Source organism: Mus musculus, chromosome 6 (assembly GCF_000001635.26).
Source record: "Mus musculus strain C57BL/6J chromosome 6, GRCm38.p6 C57BL/6J".
Taxonomy (NCBI): Eukaryota; Metazoa; Chordata; class Mammalia; order Rodentia; family Muridae; genus Mus; species Mus musculus.
The window spans coordinates 87,148,855-87,169,685 of NC_000072.6; the positions used below are offsets into that span (position 1 = coordinate 87,148,855).

General features: G+C 48.4%; 1 protein-coding gene across 2 annotated transcripts in view; it reads right to left on the bottom strand.

Annotated features, from left to right (window-relative positions):
* The window catches only part of Antxr1 (anthrax toxin receptor 1), a 201,957-nt gene that overhangs the window by 15,002 nt on the left and 166,124 nt on the right, over nucleotides 1-20,831 (bottom strand). The window contains exon 18 of one of the 2 annotated variants that reach the window (XM_006506564.2): nucleotides 13,148-13,180. The exons of the other annotated variant lie outside the window; for it this stretch is intronic. Within the exon in view, the coding sequence (XP_006506627.1) occupies nucleotides 13,163-13,180 (18 nt within the window). The 3' untranslated portion in view covers nucleotides 13,148-13,162. Of the gene's footprint in view, nucleotides 1-13,147; nucleotides 13,181-20,831 lie in introns of those variants that run through there. 2 annotated transcript variants of the gene reach the window in all.

Below are 20,831 nucleotides of genomic sequence, written 5' to 3' on the forward strand. Positions count from 1 at the left end.
GAGTGAGCTGTCTTATGGGTTATTAAATATCAATGTCTGATACATGGAAGTTACAATTAATCACTTCTCAACAAATAAATGAATGTATTCATACGCCCAAGTTAAGTTGAAAAGGACTCTGATGGACAGTCAGAAAACCATTGTAAACAAGATACAATGTATCAGGTGACAATGGTTTTACTGAAAACACTGGCAGTAGATAGTCAAAACCCTTCTAGATCTCAATGCAAGAAGCTGTAACATGCTCTGTTTTTTCTCTCTCTCTCTCTCTCTCTCTCTCTCTCTCTCTCTCTCCTCTCTCTGTTCATGTGTATGTAGGTGCACATGTGTGTTGTAGAGTTCAAAGGACAGCTGTGGGTGTCATCTTCGGGAGCCATCCACCTTTTTATGTATGTATTTATTTAAGAACTGTCCCAGAGCTCAAATTGTAGGCTGGCTGGTTAGTGAGCCTCAAGAATAGACTGTCTCTACACCCCAAGCCCTGGGACTTCAAGCATGTGTGATTTTTAAAGAAAATATGTATTTTATGTGTATAGGTGCTTTACCTGCATGTATGCCTGCACACCACTTGGGCTGGCTGCAGAGGCCACCAAAGGGAACTGGAATCACAGACAGTTGTGAGCCACACATGTGGGCTTTGGGAATTGAACCCAGGTCTTCTGGAAGAGTAGCCAGAGCTCTTAACCAATAAGACATCTCTCCAGCCCCTTGGATTTTTTTTTAAAAAAAAATGTGTATTCTGGGAACTGAACTCAAGTCCGCAGACTTGTAAGGCAAACACTCTGTTGCCTGAGATATCTCTCCAGCCCTGTTTATAGGTCTTAGTCCTGAAAACGTGTGTGTGCACATGCACACAAATTGCATGAATGTGTATCTGAGTGTGATCAAGGAATCATGAGCAAGAGACAAAAGCGAGACTTACTAAACAGGGATTGGGTCTCTGTTCTGACCGACCAGGGCAGGAAGACAAGAACTCAGACAGATGTGTGGGCTGGGTTTTGGAGGAGGACTAGGTTGGCAACATTTGTTGGAGGAAGGAGCTTGTAACGAATGGTAACCCATCATGGTGCACCCTAAACACTGTTTAAGTTTGCTCTTCTAAAACCCAGCTGCTGGCATCGACCATCGGCCCCTCACTGGAGACAGGGAGTTCACTGGGCACTCTGTGGGTCCTGCCAGCTGCACAGGGATTACCTTGCCAGAAAGCCTGGTTTTAATTGTTGTTTTGGAGAGGTCTCAGCAATGCCATTGCTTTAGCGCACTTCTCTGTGACTTGAGAAAAGCCCGTGGCACAGTGTGCCGTGTGGATGCCTGAGCCGGGGTGAGTGGTTTTTGCTTGGTCTTCCTTCTCTCATCTTCTGCCCTCTGTCTCAGACATTTCTCCTGGCTTCCTCTGGGGTCCAGTTGAGGACCTCTAACTTAGACCCCTCATTAGTGCAGTGTTTCTATATATTATTTTATTTGTGTTGAGGTATTGCCTTAAAAAGTTAGTGCCAGAGACAAACTCAAATTGCTTTGCCAAGAGCATTATTTAGCTTGGACATGAAAATGTAGAATTACAAAATTATGGTTCATCCCGTGCATAGCTCAAATCTGCTTCTGCTCTCATGTGTAGTCTCACATCTGAAAGGGCAGTGATTTCCTCCTCCTCCTCCTCTCCCTCCTCGTCCTCCTCCCCCTCCTTCTCACAATGTGAGGAATGTTGTCTTTAGGATAACTTCTTTCTCTATGCCTATAGACATTTAAAGTGTGTTTCCCTAAAGTAGAGATAATAACAATTTAACCACGCCCTCACTTCTGTCTGTGTGACTTGCATACAGTTGCCAGTGAGCAGCTTCCGTACAGACTCTGTGTCTTCCCCTCAGATTCGCACAATGAAGGACAAAGGCCCTAACAGGTTGGCATTTGGCGAGGGAGCTCCTGGAAGTCAACTATCTACTGTTTCTTGTCCCTTTTCTCTTCAACAGTGGAGACTGAGTTGCCCCGGGCACATGACCACGTTTCCCAGCCTGCCTCAGACAAGGTGGATCAGGGGGGAGAAAATGGCGACCAGACTCATGGCCTCCTTTGCAGCAATGGAAATGAAACAGAAGAGATATGTGCAGGTCTAGCTTGTGTCTTAAAAATGAAGAGCAGAAAAAGAAACAAAACCAAAACCAAACAACAACAACCATAACAACAACAACAACAACCATAACCACAACAACAACCACCACCACCACAACAAAGTGAAGCGCGTGACCTCTCCTTCCGGTCTTGGGATAAGGACCACTCCTAGGGGTTGGTGGGATGATAAGGCTGAAGGCCTCTGGGCCTTTGCCCACATGGGGAGACCATACTGAACACCTTGTTTGGATTTATTGAGTTTTTGCTGGATCAGCTGATGGGTGATCCAAAATTATATAATTCAAGAAAGGCAATCCTAAAGAAAAAGTTTAATTGCAAAGGAGAGGCCACAGGACTAAGTATCTAGAGGCTACGGCAGGCTCTCGCGGTGACATCCCGGGGTTAGGCAGAGCTTTGGGGGTGCCTCTTAATTTCCGCTAGGTAACTGGATGTCCTGCTGTTCTCAGGTGAGGCTCACCGTGACCCTGCCTGCCTCCTAAACTGAAACCAAAGGCGGACAGTTCTCCGGAGCCCTGGAGGCTCTCAGATGACATCTGCAGTTGTACGGTCAGAGAAATGGAAAATTTATAGCCCCGAGAATCTGGGATTCATTTAGGAGCATTAATTTAAGTGATCCAACCTCAAAATTGTTTTCAGGCCTCCACTAGGCTCCAATATCCTTCCTCATTATGAAACCCTGTACAGCCAGGCCTGCAGTGCCCTGGTACCGACCAGCCTCATTTCTGTGGTTCAGGAGAGACCTCATCAGCTCTAAGATACGCGGGCTGGGCCAGGCTGATGTTCTGTATGATCTGGGGAGAAATCACTCATAACACTCCTAGTTAGATTTCAGAAAGAATCTTTAAAAGAAAGACCTGCCTTAAACCTATTAGAGAGGGTAGGGTATAAATAGTCTTGATAATTCCTAAATTAAAAACAACCTGGGTGGCAGTGGGTGGGTAGTGGAGCTGAAGCCATGGGCATGTTGGGCGAGGCTGCTGCTGCTGCTGAGCTGGGTGCCCAGCCCTAACAAAGCCTATTTGTTCCTAAGGACTGGACTTAGGAAGAATCTCGGCTGGTGTCTCCTGCATCAAAGAAATGCCGCTGGTCTGTATTCTGACCCAGGCTCACCTCAGGCTCAGCTGTACCTGGTTTCATAATAAGGAAGGACACTGGAGCCTACTGGAGGCCTGAACACAATTTTGAGACGGGATACTTTAAATGAATGTGCCTAAATGGGTGGCATCGCCTGGTCCCTCCTGATTGTACAATGCCTTACCAGCAGGGCAAACGCCATTTTGGGTGCCTAACCAGGCTCTGGCTACTCTACTCACTTCTCTGCTTTCCCATGTTTTCTGCTCACTGCTGTGACTCCCACACTTTCCTCTTCCAATGAACTGAGGAGAGCTGTGGGACAAGAGTGGCCTGTGTGTACTCCTGCCTTGATGGTCAACTCCGCAGCCTTCAAGTGATCGGCCTTCCACGGGTCTCTGACTCACAATGGCTAGCGATAGAGCTGGGCCTCATAGGGCCTTTCTCGGAGACCAGCCCTGGAGTGAATTCAGTCATGAACTCAAATAACCCTGAGACTCCTGGGAGAGGAAAGGTGACCTCATGCTTACTAAGACCCAGGTTGCTCAGCCCTGGAGGACCCCGCTGTGAACGGCAGCGGTTTGGCTCAGTGTCCCCTCTGAGGCTGTGGTCGCTGACCCCTCCCATTTAACTAAGGAAGAGGTTCCCGAGGCTGACAGATGTGGCTGACAGATGTGGCTGGGTAGGAGGCAGAGGAACGCAGCTGTGAGAAGTGATGGCCCTGGGCCCAGAAGCCTTGTCTTCTTGTGGCTGCAGCCATTTCCACCTGGTGCCTTTGTGTTTTCTAGTGCCCCCCTCTTTCAAAGCTCAGCACTTTGTTGTAGTATATGGTCTGGAAGAAGCTTCTGGAACAGTACCAGGCACCTCCCCGTGTTCCGTTAGTAGGCTGACTGGGGAGCTGAGGAAGGAGGCCGTGGCGCTGCAGAGGGACCTGGGGTTTAACGTCACCTCTGTGTGCCTCTGCTCAGCTCACGCCCCACCTCCGTCCTGTCTCTTCCTATCTCACTGTTTATGAGGAGTGCAGCCTTCTCTGTCACGTGCTCGCAGTATTCTACCCAGGCAGTGGGACCAGCCAAACTGAGGCTGAAACTTCTGAAAGGGTGAGCCATAGCGAACTTCCTCTTTTAAGGTAGCTTTCTGAAGTGTTTGTCACGACGATGAAAGCAGACACGGTTGTGGGTGTGGGGGACCCTCAGACATCTTGTCTTGAGATCTGACACCCTGTTCTGGGCCCTACACAGATGGCGTGTTCAGACTACTCCCAAGTTTCACAGTTAAAAATTGAGGAGTCCTTTAGGTTCTCATACTGAGATGTTCTTAAGATGCCGGCACGTTAGCAAGGGGAAGTCCCTAGATATGGCCACTGAGGAGTGAAGGATTATCAGAGTACTTATCTATACTTTTTAAAGCTGTGCCATGGGCTTTGAGGGCCGTCACATCCAGTGTTGGTAAACGTCTGTGGAAAGGGATTTGAGGACGGGACAGGCAAAGAGATGAAGGTATAGAGAGCACGGAGGGCTGGTTGGGTGGTTCTCACATGGTCTGAGCCATCTTCCTGGCCTGGAAAAGTGATGTTTTTAAAGGTGCCAGCAGCCCCAGGCATATGTTTTGGGGAATTGAGACAGCAGCTGTGTGGGATCGGAGCTAGGTGTTGCATGAGTCTGAGCATTGCCCCACAGCTGTCCAGCACATCCCATAGTCCCGCTTGCCTGTGTAGAGCACCTGAGCTGATGGTGGGGCAGTGGGCACTTGGATGCAGAACAAGCCAGGTTTGCGGTTTCAGGGTACAGCTCTCAAGGGAGGGAGAGTCGTATGACTGCTGCTTCTTTATTAGGCACAACCTGAGTCCAGATGGGATTCAGCAATCTCTGTGTGTGCACAGAGGCCGTGGTCAGTCCCAAGTGACTTCCTCAGTTGTTCTCTACCTTGACTTTTGAGACAGGGCTTCTCACTGAACCTGGAGTTTGCTGACTCAGCGGGGTTGGCTCTCCAGGTGGCCTCAGGGATCTGCCTGTTTCCACATCCCCAGAGCTGGGGTTCTGGGTGCACACTGCCATGCCTGGTAAACAAATCAACAAACACCCATGTTCTGGAAATCAGACCAGGGCAAGTACTTTACCTACTATGCCCAAGGGTGATATTTTTTATGGGAATAAAGGGGCAATCTTGAAAGACTGCAGGCATTGAACAGTGTACCTTCTGAGGAGATCCTAGTTTATTTTAGGATATTAGTTGTACTTACTTTTGGCTTGCTACTGCCAGAGATAACCTGACTGTACTGACACAGACCATCTGTGAAAGATGGCTGACACAGTAGCCTGACCTCATCACCTTCATTGCTACACAGAGACAAAGACCTGGCCGCTCTGTCAAAGCGGACAGCAGCCACAGTGACTGTGGATGGGACAAGGTGGAAGCGAGGACACTCAGTGTTCATGTGTCAGGGTCTAAGCTCACAGGGGCACAGAGTATGGGTTTTGCTCCCTCAATAGCAGCAGCTATGAGTCTGAGTACACCTGCCTGCTCTCAGGCTAAACAACTCATCGAAGATCTTCAGCCCCTTCCTCATAGGTGAAGCCACGGATTTTTAGATGATTTTTACTCATCATTTCAGCTTGGTTATTTTGATTGTAAGAATGCAATGTGTAATGAAAATGTTAGACATTTTTCACTTTAGGAAACTCTTAAATATTAAAGCTTTTTTTTTTCTGTGTCACCGTGTTCACTGTGATGTTTACTAGTCTGTGGCCCCTGTCTAAATCAGTTTGGTCAGTGACTGCCTCTTTGGATCAGCCTAATGGAGATCTTGAATTGTTATGGTGTCTCCCCTGTGTAGTGCTGCTGTCACCTCTGTCTGTGTAATAGTAAAGTGGCATAGGGCAGAACTTGTGGCTCTCCAGGCTGGTAAATTTGTAGGCAGGAGACCCAAACAACAGAGGAACGATGGAGGGGTGTGTGGAGGGGTGCAGGCAGGGGAGCAGCACATTCCTCAGAGGAACCCAATGTCCTTGAACAAGAGGAGCCAGTTCCGAGGAAGACATTGCTCTGTTAATGTTCACGTTGTTGGGTGCACAAGATTGTCTGTGAACATCTTCCCCTGATATCCTTACACAGTTGAAGTGACTCAAGTCCCGGGCTGGTTCACTGCCTACTCAAGCTCTACAGGGACCGGATGCCGGTTCATCACTGCCCCATGTGAAAGACAGCTTTCCTCTCCTCTCTCTTGCCCCTCTTCCAGACATGTTCTTCTGTAACTGGCCTTGAACTCTCTATGTAGCCGAGGATCTTCTGCCTCTACCTCTTGAGAGCTGAGTTCACAGGTGTGCTACAAGCTTTGATTTATGGGGTGCTGGAGATGGAATCAGGACCTCGTGAACACTATGCAGGCACTTTACCAACTGAGTATGTCCCAGCCCCTAGGGAGTCCTTTCCTTGTTTCTTCACGGGGTCTCTAGCAGTGGAATATGCTAATAGAGCTGGGCTTTTAGTCATAAAGGCTTCCTTGGAATCCACAAGCAGACCCCCTTTTCCATTATGTCTGAGCACAGCACCAGCTGTAAAGAGTGATCATGAATGAATGATAAGTTCAACAAAATGCAGCCTTGTGGAAGGTTCTGGACTATGCAAAAGTAGTCTAAGTCTTACTCTTCCAGAGCTCAGTCAGTCTGTCCTACTGAACAAGGACCCTCTGTGTCTATGAAGGACATCACCCTGTTCACAATCTAGATACTTGATCCTGATCCTTGGGAGCTCACTCTACCTATTTCTTCACTGCAATCAACTCTACGGTCATACATCACCCCCTCGGGCTGTTGGAAATCCTGGTCAATCCTAGAGTAGCCTCCTAAATAGTCTCTGGGGAAAAGAACACGCACTAGAGTTGTCTCATTGTAACTCGAGAGCCGTCCACCATTTTTACTTCAGAGAACAAGAAGCCATAACCTTACAGTAAGGACACATGGGGACAGTGATGGCTGTCACACAGAAGTTAACTTCTAGAAAAACAACATCTATTCAAGACCACTGAAGAAACAGTGAACATGGAATCTTGGTCCCATCTGCCAAAAGCATTACCTCATGGTGTTCTGTCACTGGGTGCAGAGCAAGATAATAAACCAAATGAAGACTGAGCTTCATACCAAACTTCTGAGTTCCACCCACATGGAGGTCTCTGCCCCACCCTCTTGGAGGTCTCTCAACAACAAGGGTGAGACCTAGAATAGAGATTGAAAGCAGACATGGTCACTGCAGAGAGCCCTGCGCACCTCCATGTGACCAGTGCCCCACATCCCCTCGCTTGGTCTGGAACATTCTTCCATCCACCAGAGTATAACTCAGACATCAGCTATCTGGATCTAAAGCCACAACTGTAAGCCCACACCTTCTTCCTTCTGTCTCTTTAAATGAGCATGTCTTCCATCAAATAAAAGCAATTAAGCAATTAGGGGCGTCAAAACATTTATGGAGGGAAGGGAAGAGACAGTCCCATGTCCTCTGCTCAGCTGTGTCTAATGCTTGGGAACCCCATATTCACCCCATAGTTCTCTGGGCCCCTCACTTCCAGGTGGTGCAGTGGGAATCAGGATTTTTCCCCCAAGGAAAAAATTTCCTTGACTCCTTGAGGACGCCTCTTTTCTGGTGAACTGATCAATAGCCAGAACTAAGAACTCACTTTTACTTTAGTTGCAGATTCTCATTTTTGCTCCTACATTAAAATTTGAATTGTGAGTGCTGGAGAGATGGCTTACCTAAGATCCCTGGCTGCTCTTCCAGAGGACCCAAGTTCGATTCCCAACACCTGTGTGATAACTCACACCTGTCTGCATTCAGTTCTAGGGCATCCAATGCTCTCTTTTGGCCTCTGTGGGCACCTGGCATGTACATGGTACACAGATATACATGCAGGGAAAATGGCCATGCATATAAAAAATGAGTCATCTGTCACATAGACATGTGGTATTGTTTTATGTGACATTTGACTATATTCCGGGTGCACACAATTGCACAGCTGCTTTTGAAAGGTGTGAGTGTCTCAATGGGAAGTGGCTGTTTTCACTCAGTTCTGGTTCTTTGGTCAGAGGAACCATGAATAGGCCTTGGTCCACAGGCTGCTGTGATGAGCAGGTCTAAACCTCATACTCCTGCAAAGGATGTTTTCAGCCATGTTCTCACTTCTTGGTGGATAAAGAGTTCCCAAGCCTTTTCTGTGACATTCATTTATGTCTGTTCGTTCACATGTGTTAAGTCCATATCCGCAGGTGCTCATGAAGGCCCGAGGTCAATGTGTGCTGTCTTCCCCTTCTCCTGTCCACCTTTTTCTCTCCTCTTTTTTTTTTTTAAAGATTTATTTATTTCAAGTATGAGTACACTGTAGCTGTCTTCAGACACGACAAAAGAGGGCATTGGATTCCATTACAGGTGGTTGTGAGCCACCATGTGGTTGCTGGGAATTGAACTCAGGACCGCTGGATGAGCAGTCAGAGCTCTTATCGTCTGAGCCACCTCTCCAGCCCCAGGGTCTCTCGCTGTATCTGCAGCTGGCTAATTCAGCTGGACTGTCTGGCCACAGAGCCCCAGCACTTCTCTTGTTCCCTCACGACACTGGGAGATCACATTGCTGCCATGCTTTGGCACGGGTGCTAGGGCTCGGGTCCTCACCTTCCCGCATCAAGTGCTTGACTGACAGAGCATTTCACGGCCTTGTTTTAATTCTCTAAGTGATGCTTTATTCAACAGGTCTTCCCTTTACCAAGGCAGGTCTCATGAACTGTGCCTAGCATATACCAAATAAAATCCACACTATATATTAGCAGTGACAGTGGTCTCCCTGTGTGTTGTAGGAGAGGAATCAGCAGTACACAGGGATCATCAGGGGTCACCTGGTCCATTAGCTGTGGCAGACTCCCAGCAATCCCTGTTCAGAAGACAGTGGAGCAATGGGCGCTGCCATTAGCACACAGCAGGAGAGTGACTGCATTGCACACATTCATTCTAAGGTGTACATTTAACTTAAGCCTATTGGAATGCACGTTCTAAAAAGGAAGAAAACATCCATGCTTGTTTTAAGAGCGGTGTCTCTGGGCCTTTGTCATGTCTCCCTGGGTGAACGTGCTTGCTACCAAGGCAGATGGTGAGACGCCATCCCCGGAATCTCTGCAGGGGAAGGAAAGAACCAGATTGTTCTCTGACCTCCACACACTGCTGGGTATTGCATGTGTGTTAGTGTACACACACACACACACACACACACACACACACACACACACAAATGTTAAAGGAACCATGGCCCCAATATGGAGTTAGCATATGCTACAAAGAATCCTTTTATGTTCTCTTTGCAATCTGTCCTCTTGCTAGTGCCAGAGATTTCACAGCAGTGATTTTCATCGCATGGACCACACATGGGAAGACTCAGTAACTGTTTTGTCTGCCTACACCCTGCTCATGGCTCTCTCCTCCAGGTGCTGATGGTAGCGTTCCCTTGATGAGAAATGACTTCCAGAGGATGATGCTTCAGTACCAATTGTGTATTCTTTCCCAGGAAACCTGAGGTTGGAAGTAGCCTTGCCTCGAGACCCTCCTGTATGTCTGAGTTGAGCCATAAAGAGAATAGTTTAGACATGGCCTGAAGGTTTCTCTGAGGCTATGACACTATTTTGGGGGTCCATCTAAGAATATCTGTTAAATTTGGATGCATGTTCAATAAGCAAAACAATAACAGGCACGTGAGACAAAAGAGGTCTCATTAGTCGGCAGCAAACATTTATGAGCCAAGGCTCTAACTCTCGATTTAATAAGATGCAAACATGCTGTCTATGGTTTGAGTCAACTTCTTTCCAACAAAAATTTCCTTCTAGTGTCTGACTTTTATTTTCAAAAGTCAAAATCCTTTTCAGAAAAACACCCAGGGTTGGGCTGGTGAGATGCTCAGTGGGTCAGGGCACTTGCTACAGAGAACGGTGACCTGAATTTGATCCCTATGGTAGAAGGAGGGAACCAACTCCCACAGGCTGTCCTCTTGCCTCCACTTTTGCTCTGAGGCATGTGTGCACCCTGCCCTTAAATAAATACACACATACCAGGATGCTTCAAGAAGGGCTCAAGATATTAGACAAAGAAATCCCGTGGTGGAGTCTGTGATGAGGTTATGCCTGTCTCAGCAACTCTGGAGGCAACTGAACCGCAGGGCTAGCTTTGAACTCCCATGTTGATGATACTTGGCTAGAGGGTGCCTGCCACATGGGAGCATGGCATGGGGGTGGAATAGAGGCTTTATTAGCACAACAGTTGTTGGGAAGAAAAGCCAGCTGTGGCATTTAAGTAAAGAGAATCAAGTGAAGTACCAGTGAGCCATCACGGGGAACCCACAGCCTGTCACGGCCTGCACTAAGAGCAGCTGGGTGACGTGACTACCCATATACAGAAAATGCCATCTCAGGACACCCTGAGGGGAATCAGTGCCACTCTCCATGGTGGGCACCCCTGTCAAGAGAGCTTTGGACAAACTATGAAGCCTTTTAGAACAGTGACTTCCTCTGGACTGCTTGCCAGAGGCCAGTGTCAAAGGCTTAACCTGCACCATGGAACCTGCACCATGGTCAGGGTGTGCAAGAGAGTCGGATCCTAGAGTTAGGAAGATTGTAAACAAGAGGCTGTCATCAAATGAGTACACAGAAATGGTGGGAGCAGAAAGTCCCATTGGGGAAATATCTTCTCTTAGCCAGCTGGTTAAGGGGATGAAGTGCTTTAGTTTCTTTCATGTGTGTGAACACACTCTTGTGCATGTGTGCATGTTCTTGTGTGTGTGTGCATGTGTGTTATTATCTTTAAGCAATGGATCTCTGTGTGTACTGTACCATCAGAGTTCAGAAGAGGGCACTGGATCCCCTGGAACTGGAGTTACAGGCAGCTGTGAGCTACCATGTAGGTGCCGGGAACTGAACCTGGGGTCTTCTGCAAGAACAGCAAGTGCTCTTAACCACTGAGCCACCTCTCCAGCCCCTTGACATTTCCCTTCTGGTAGGTAATGGGATGCCAGCTAGGTTCCGTGGACTAGCTTTCCTCCTAGGAGGCTACAGAGAGCCGAAGACGTCCTTCTAGTCATGACAAGGGCTCCTGGTCCAACATCATTTACGTTCTGAATGGACAGAGAATCAATGACAGGATTGTCAGGACCTGGTAAGGATCAAGTTCCTGCCATCAAAGGCTGCTGGGGAGAGGCGCCTGCCATGGCCAGCCAGGCGGCTGTGCTGTTGGGGCTTCCTATGAGTTGAGCACATGCAATAGGAGTGTGTTTGTGTTTATGCATACAGTCTCTGAACCACAGCATGAGCAGACCTGAGAAAGGCTTTCTGGTGTCAAAACAGAGTGGCTATTAAGGCTCCTGGCTTGTTATAACTGGCCTGCGGCCCTCCAGTCTTTGGCACAATTTATTACACTGCCCCTGCCTTGAGGGGTAACACATGAGTTACGAGGCCAGATGCTGCGGATGCCTTTCACCTCTGGAGCTGGCTTCCTGGCTGTTGGGGCTTTATTCTCAGTATGACTTCAGACTCCTGCTTGAAGTTGGTCAAGGTTAGAGCAGGGAGTGGCACTCTTTCTGGGTCAGACCCAGATCATCCAGCCAGAGGTAGATACATAAGGAAAAAGCAACCCGCCAAACCCACCCAGGTCACTGCCTACGCAGGAGAGCTAAGTTCTCCAGAGTTCTCTCTGACGGTCTGAAGCCATGGCACACTGGATTGGTTGTTTTCAGAGGACAGCCAGTGGCATCTCCCTTCTGACACATCTTTAACACGAGACTATGAAAGAATCCCCAACCTCCATCGTTTTGAAAATGAAAAAATAAAAGAATTCCCAGGCAACCCCTCACTCAAGAACAAAACAAAAGAACCAAACTGGCTCTAGAAATCGGCCCAGTCTCTTTCTAAAGCCCACCGTAGCTGAAGGGCCTGGGGTGGCGTTTCTTCACCTTTCACACAGGGCTGTCTTTACCATGGTGGGTTTATAATGTTCTGTGGAGCAGCCTCCATTCTGACGCTATCTCAGGGAATATTCAACTACCCCGGTGAGTTCCCTTAGGGCCAGTAGTTGCTGGGAAGCCTCTGCCCATGAGACACCCTGTGTGCATTTAGCAAGTCGTGTTCCTCCAGGAGCCAGCAGTGGCTGGCCTCTGAGACCTGTATCTGACCTGGGTCTGCAGATTCAGAGCCCTGGAGACAGACGACCTCTCAGCATTTCTTTTATATGAATCCAGGCTGTCTAAGGGAGAGTCTTTTCTGCATGTATCCCAGGATCTAGAAAAGTAACCCAACTGTGTACCCGTAAATGTCCCCCTCCCACGTGGGACTCTGCCCATGACTGCTCTGCCTTCCCCCACCCCACAGGAGTGGATGCATGAGGTCACTTCCTTACAGTAACAGCCATGCAAATATGCACCAGACACCACGCACAGAACCATGTCGAATCCTTAGCTCTCTGCCATGAGCTCATCTCTCAGGATCAGAGAGGTAATTAGGTAATGGCTTGAAGGGAGGAGACTGGCTTGATTTCCAAGTCTGCTCTCGAGTCTCCCGGAGCTCCAACGGTTGCCAATGCAGCAATAATTACACGGACTGGAACTGTCTACGGGACAGTGGCCCATCCCTCTGATAAAACCTAGAGGGACAGAGATGGAGAGGCCATATCTGTGACCTGGACACTACCCAGCAGCCAGGGCAGGAGGTCCTGAAACCTCAAGCAGTTTTGGTGGGAACTGCTGACTGAAGTCCTTGGCAAAAGCCTAGACACATTATTAAACAGATGGCTTCTAAGTCCCAAAGACAGGAAGCAGTGGTCACCTCCGTGCAAAAGTTTGCAGAGAGCAAACTGTGCCAAACCTCTTTTTTTTTTTTTTCTTTTCTTTTTTCCCTTCAAATCTTACTGGATTCCCAGACTGGCCGACAGATGTAGTTTTATCTGTGCCTCAGCAAATCACTTCTCCCTGAAAGGAAGAACAATGGCGGGGTTGTACAGTTAGCTGCAGTTTGCATGGCTCTGAGGACTTCAAGCAACTGCAGTGCTGGCTGATGTGCGCATGTGCTGGCTGAGCACTGGGGAAATGGTTGTTCATGGCCTTAAATCCATAGTACTTATTGGTCCTATGAAAGGGCTCTTTCTCTGATTCCTCAAATGTGTGGGATAGAATAGATGGCCTTTGGGAAGTGGAGGGAATAGTCAACTCTGATCAAAGGAGACTTCCATCTACTGCTTGCTCATTTTCTCCGAGCTCTGGACATCTCTTGATCATGGTGATGGTTGAAGCTGCTCAGGGTCTATCCTCGCAGTGTCTGGACACACTATTTAATGAACATCCAGGAACCCTGTGGGAAAACTGACTGTCTATATTTGTTGGCCTATGTGTTTTCATGTGTATATATGAATATGTGCGTGTTTGTATGTATATACTATGTATGTATATGCGTTGGTATATATTTGCATAGAAAAAATGTATATTCATGTGCTTGTATGCATGTAATTATCTGTATGTGTGTGTGTTCTTATTCACTTAGAACCAGTTGAACATCATTTATCTGTTTTTCTTACTGGCAGCTTGGTAAAGATTCATTTAAGTGAGCATCTTTCTCTTTGACTCAGATCTGTTTGAAAACCCAGGATCTATTTATTGATTCTTTCCAGTTCTAAAAATCAACTGATTCCTAACAGTCGTGTGCGAGAATGAAGTGTTAACAGGAAGCTCTTTCAACATGTTGGCCTCACCTTTCTCTTTATGTTTCTTGCCAATCTCTCAGAGTGCCCCCTCCCTTGCCCACTGTCTCCCTTCTCAGACCTTGCAGGCTGTTGATGCCAGCCTTCTTGGCCCTTTCTTGTGCCCAGGGCGGTGGCTGATGGCTGCCTTGTCCTGGGTGGAGAGATCTGCATTGTCAAGGAACACTCATGTAGCAGAGAGGAGCCATGATTGGCACTTTTAAACAATGTGGCCAAGTGAAGGTTTGGAGGAAGGACAGGAGAGATGCTATGGTGTCAGGGATTCTGCCTACACTTGGGCTGGAGATGTGGCTCAGTGGAGAGTGCTTGCTTAGCATGCACAAAGCCTGAGGTCCAAGCTCCAGCACCTCATAAAATAGATGTAGTGGCGCGTGCCTGTAACCCCAACACTGGAGATGGGGATGGGGATCAGAAGGCCATCCTGGCTGTGTGCACACTGCAGCCCCTTGCCTAGACTCATTATTTTATTCACAATCATTTTTTAAAGGACTTACTGTGGCCAGCACTCTACCAGAGGTGCAGCAAATGTTGAATAAGAATCATTTTGGAGGCTGAGAACTGAGCTCAGTGATAGAGTGCTTGCCTAGCAAGGACTTGGTTCTCAGCTCTTGGAGGCAGGGGTGGGATTCGTTTCGGTTCCTATGTCTAATCCTTGAAGACATGGAGGTTGCCCTAGTTACTGTTAATTCACAATTCCAGTGTCTATGCAGGGAGCACCTACTACATGCTGGTGGAATGTGGGATGAATAGGTTACAGATGAGCCCCCACGAAGCTTATATTTAAATGTGAATAACTAAAATCTGAGATGGGTGTCATGAATGTTGAAGTGGACATTTTGTCTAGGCTCCAGGATGTAAGAGGCACTAAAGGGATGCCGAACCAAGCAGCTGGCAACTGGCCCCATGATGCTTGCCCTCCCTAGAGAGGCTGTCAGAGTGCATGGGTGGGGGGGGGGGGTCTGCAGAGACATCGATGCCCGGCTGTGCGGCTACAGTGATCCTTCATTCAGGGGTACTGATAAGATCTCCATGGGTCTCACCTCAACTAGAGGGACAGCCCCTATCCAATGTCTCAGAGAACTTGGAAATGAATCCCCTAAAAGGGTGGACATAGATTTCTTCTGTCTGACGGGGCAGGGTCAAGGTAGATTAGAGTGACAGCTGTGGGCCCATGTGGGAGGGGGCCCATAGGGTGGCAGCATGGGTCTGTCTGTAGGGCAGGAGTTAGAAGCAAGCAGTAACTCTAGGTCCCAGAGGCCATGGATGTGGCCACCAGCAACACTGGGCAAAGCCCACCCATGCCCAGGAACTCTGTTCTCAGAGCTCCACAGAGCACAGGAAGACAGGAAGGCAGGCAGCATGAACTGTGGTAGGCCCCGAGTTCAACTAGCTGGTAAGGATCTTCCACCTACCAATCAGCCTGAAGCAAGAGAAGCTGGGCTCACACATCAGACAGTGGCAGAGGCGAGAAGAGCATAGACAGGCTAGGAGAAACAACCTGCCTTCTTTTACATGGGCATCTATCCCACTGGCAGAGAAGTGGGGCTTTAATGCTGGGTCTAGATGGGGTTTTGTTTCTCTAGCGACTGACTTAATACAGACTGTGGTCCTGCAAGTATGGGGTCCAATGCTTGAGCCGATCTCACTTATAATTGGGAGAAAAATCTGTTCTGGTGCGTTAAGTGTATCGTGCATGAACAAAACTAAGGTTATATTTTTGTTTGTTTCACAAATTAACATTGTGTGTACGCGCATGACTATAAATGCACACACATGCACATGCCTACGAAGACCAGAGATCCTCTATGCTTTGCACCTTATTTTTTGACAGTTTTTCACTAAGCCCAGAACTCACCAATTTGGCTACCCTGGCTGGCTAGTGGGCTCAGGGGAACCTCCTGTCCCTCCCCCTCCAGTGTTATGTCTATAGATAGTGCCACCTGCTGTGACTTTGTTGTGAGGGCTGAGGACTTAGATCCTCAAGCTTGTACAGTACACACTTAACCACTGAGCCATGTCCTGGGCTCTGGCATCACACATGCTGCTGAGCCATGTCCTGGGGCTGGCATCACACATGATGCTGAGCTGTGTCCTGGGCCTGGCATCACACATGATGCTGAGCTGTGTCCTGGGCCTGGCATCACACATGATGCTGAGCTGTGTCCTGGGCTCTGGCATCACACATGATGCTGAGCTGTGTCCTGGGCTTGGCAATCATACATGATGCTGAGCTGTGTCCCGGGCCTGGCAAGCACATGTGATGCAGGCTACTCTGGGGATGAGCAAGGACAGTTGGAATTTAGTTGGACTTTCTTCATGCCCTGTCCTGGCCTTCAGTGCTGTTCTCTCCTGACACCTCAGGTCTGGCTACTAGCTCTGGCTGCTTGTAAAACTTATAGGGAACGTGGATTAGCAACCAGGCGCTCTGGCACCCAAGCCCTGGCTCTTTCCATGAATCAAATTTGGAAGTGTGACTTAGGTGTTGCTCTGGTGCCCTGGACTGGGATTTATGCATATGCATGAAAGAAATCCATCTGGGCATTTAATGGAGTGCTGGAGAGAGGAGTCAGGACCCACCCAGCGTGTGCTTCCATAGGACGAGCTTTTCCAGGGTGGAACCCTGGCAGGGTACTGGCTTACGCAGAAGGTAACCACGTCAGCAGAAGTCGACTGCCCTTGTACCAAGAAGAGGTTCTCTTGGGGATGTCTGCTTAGTCTTGCTGACAGCATGCATTTTGTTTGCATTTCAAAAAAAATAATAAATGAATAGGAATAAAAGCCTGGTCCCAGGAAACCAGGCTTCTTCAAAGGGATGGCCATTTGTGTGTGCCTTAGAAGTATGAAGCTGATGTGGGAACGTTTCTTGTGCCTCCACCTCCGGCAGTTGGCCATCTGGCTGAGAAGGAGGCTGCGGACTGCCCAGCCAGCCTGGAGAGGCAGAGCTCCAGGCAGCCACGTAGGCGCATTCTGCCCCAAATTGCTGTGGGCCTCGGCTCTGAGAAAGGAAGATCAGATCTAGGCTTCAGCCTTTTGCTGTAGCAGCTCTCAGCTGATTTCTTTATACTCCTCAGGCAATTAATGTTAATATTTAGTACCATGGTAGACTGTATGTTATACTGCTTACAGACCCCACAGAGACCAATACTTGGGCTATTTTCATAATAGTACAATACTCATATATTTATTAAAAAGCAGGGATTGTGTTGGGGGGTCATGGTCTTAGCATACTGACTCCTTAGAGCTGGTGTGCTAAAGTGATTCCTGCCCCATCAGTGGAGCATGGCAGGAGTCCAGCTCTGCTCTGGGCAGAGGAACTGGCTGGTTCTGTGAGGACAAAGAGCCCCATGGATATTTTCTTTACCAAGCAGTGGAACCTGCTTTCCACGGCTCTGCCTTTTGGCTACACTGGGCAGAAGTTTGTTGTCTAAGGTCCTGGCGACTCTTCCCTTTATCATATGTATTTTTTCCTCTTTCTCCCTCCTCTTCCCTGCCTTCCACGATTATCTGCCTTAACAAAGGACTTCCTGGATAATGCCATTTTCCAGGTGTCAGAGACAGAAAGGGAAGAACCTAACAACTGTGACCTGAAACAACGTGAGGGTGGACACATTAGGCCTGGACACCTCCACCCTAGGCCAGGGCAGCAAAGCTTTTGAGAGAAGAAGGGACCCCAGCAAGTCTCAGTAGGAGTGGAGCAGAGTCAGGAGTCCACAGGTCTGTAGGCTGAAGCAGAGCCACAGGGGCAGTGTCCCCAGAGCGAAGCTGGTGGATTACGAAGCTTAGCCACTCAGAGTGCCTGCCACAGAGCGTCAGCCCCGGGCGATGATTTATGAGAACAGAAATGTGCCTGCTTAGGAAAAACGGAATAATTGATTTTCCTCAAAGATTCCAGTTCATAGCAGCTTATTAAAACAGAGAGGGTGGTGGTGGTGGTAATTACTCCATTAAATACAGCATCTCTCAAATGTATTTGACACCTACGAACAACTGTAAAGCAGGTGTCCGAGACAACACCTTGTGTGGGCAGACAGTGGGAGCCAGAGACAGCCTCAGAGGGGGTGACTGAAGTTCACTGACTTGAGGAGCAGAGGCTCCTGCGGGTCTGAGAGAAGAGGGTGTGGAGTGGACGCAGATGTGCATCACACCTGCAGCCACGGCTCATCCTTTCTCTGTTTCCAGGAAGACACTGGCTGGGTTGGCTTCATGCAGAAGGGTGAGACCTCGCGCCTTCACGCTGAGGTCATCTGCAGCCCATGGGTATTACTGAAGCTCAGAGCACATGCCAAGCGATTGTTTGAGCTGGCCCAAGGAGGGGCTGCAAGTGCGTGGGCAGCACACACAGTCTCCACTGCCTGGCAGCCTGTTGAGCTGACCCTCCCTGCTTCCTCTGTTTAGCCAAAGCCTGAGCACAGGCCTCCAAGGGCAAGCTTGAGCCAATCCTCCTTTCAGTAACTCCTTCGGAGAGCCTTGCTCTGACCTTAGCTCTTCCTCCACCCATGGCATATCTTTGTCCTCATCTTTCTAAAAAATGATTTATTTTATACGCATGAGTGTTTGCCTGCAGGTTTGTATGAGCACCATGCCTGGCACACGTGGAGGCTGGAAGAGGGCATCAGAGCCCCTGGAAGTGGAGTTATAGATGGCTGTGCATTGCCACGTGGATGCTGGGAACTGATGCAGGGTCCTTGGCAAGAGCATTGTTGCTCTTAATTACTGAGTCATCCCTCCAGCCTCTCTCTCTCTCTCTCTTCATCTTACTGTCAGTCCTAAGCAACTACTTTATGACACAGCATCTAGCTCTTAAAGGCAACTCTCTTCCATGTCTTCTGCGCATATGCCTCAGGGTGTGTGGTCCCAGGCTCCTGATTTTCAGGTGTCTCTATCAAGGGTGGTTTGATGGCCCAGGACTGAATGTCTGGGGAAAGGAAGGGAGCTGAAGAGACATTCAGGTGTGAAGTGGAACCCGCCAGTCAGTCTCTTCCCAGTACTTCCAGAATCTATCTGTTTCTGCCCATTTTTGCTGGGTGCATGCTGGTCCATCAACACTACTGTTTATCCAGCTCTTATGCCAATATTTTCACCTGGCTTTCACTCTGGTATCCTTGTAATTGGTTTTCCCCATTGTCAGCATCCAGGGAAGTCTTTGCAGAACTAGGGTTAAATCTCATTTCCGATAGCCCTCCACTCTAGAAGCGCTCAAGTGCCACAGAGTAGCAGCCACTACACGGACCGTCCCTGGCTCAGGACCCCTGCCCACCCTGGGCCCTGCCCACCCTGGGCCCTGCTTCCTCTCTTTGCCCTGTGCTTCCCTTGCTTCATCATTGTTGCATTCCCAGCAAGCCAAATTCTTCCCGGTCTTGCAAGCTTTGCCCTGCTGCCCTGATCTTGACATGATCTGTGAGTCAGAGCTCATCTGTCAGGTTCTCTCTTTAGTGCGGGTTCCTCCGCCCACATGGGATAGATATCCACTCTCTTCCTGTCCATTAGTAGCCTACTTCTTAGTCCAGCGCCTAGCTGTTGGGTGCTGTGAACTTACTCGGTCTTCATGGAAGGATCACGGTGCTCACCGGCACCAGGTACATAAAAGCATATTGAATGACTAAACGCTAGCCCTTCCTTTGATCTGCCATAGGCACAAGTTCTGGAATCTTCTACAGAGCAAGTTTCCTCACCTGTAAGATGGGGATGAGAATAGCTACATCATGGAGAAAGAAGTGAGATATCGGAGAACCACCACCCATGGCCCCCGGCAAGCACCACTCTTGTGACAAGTCACATGGATTTCCTTCTGGTAAAGTGGGGTTACTTGCTTTCCAGGAAAAAAAAATCAAAGATAGAATAGGGTAAAGGTATTAATGTGCAGAGCAGAGTTTAACATGTTACAAGCGTGCTCTTCTCTGTAATGATACTGTGGAAGCGCTTCTGGCTGGTACTAAGAATGGGGTAGGAACTGACCCAGAAAAAGCAAAGTCACAGCTGACCCAGCAGGGATCTGGGAAGGAAGAGCATACTTCTGGAATTCTTGTGTCCACAAGGAAACACAGTTGAGGGACTCAGAGTCTGTTATATCCTAGGCTGTCTGGACCTGTGTCATCCAATGGAGATCTAATGTTGCCACAGGGCCCACTTCCAGTGTAGTCATAGTCACATTTGTAAAACATATAGAGAATGAGCAAAACTCACTTAAGTCATACCGTACCAAACCCACCCATCCGACATATCTATCTCTGATAATCCAAACTACATTTGCATCCACAGCACATGTTACCTCTGACCCAACAGTGGCTTAAGTGCTCACAAGTGGTCGGTGCTGCCTGGGTGAACAGTTTGTCCTTTTGAGGAGTTTAGGATTCACAGTCATCTCTTGCTACTCATGGAAGTGGAAAGAGAAATCTCAAGTAATGTTTATCTTAACGTAAAAACCTTTGATTATGTGGATGTGTGTGTGTGTGTGTGTGTGTGTATGTGTGTGTGTGTGTATGTGTGTGTGTGTGTGTGTGTGTGTGTGTGTGTGTGTGTGTGTGTGTATCCATGAGAGCAGGTACCTGATGAAGGCATCACATCCCTGGGTGCAGGTACAGGTGTCTGTGGACAGCCTACCATGGACTCTGGGGACTGAACTCTGGTCCTCTGCAAGAACAGTGAGTTCTCTTTACTGCCAAGCTATTGCTCCAGCCACAGAAGCAATTTTTAAGGCACAGCTCTACTTACCACCTATGGGCCCATCTTCTGCATGTGATGAGCAGGAGATTATTCATTTACAACCAAACATTGTTTTCCTCCTGCAGCCTCTCAGTATTTCTGGAGCGATTTACTAGAAGCCATCTCTCCATGGAGAAACGACTTTCTTGCCAATGGTTTACAAA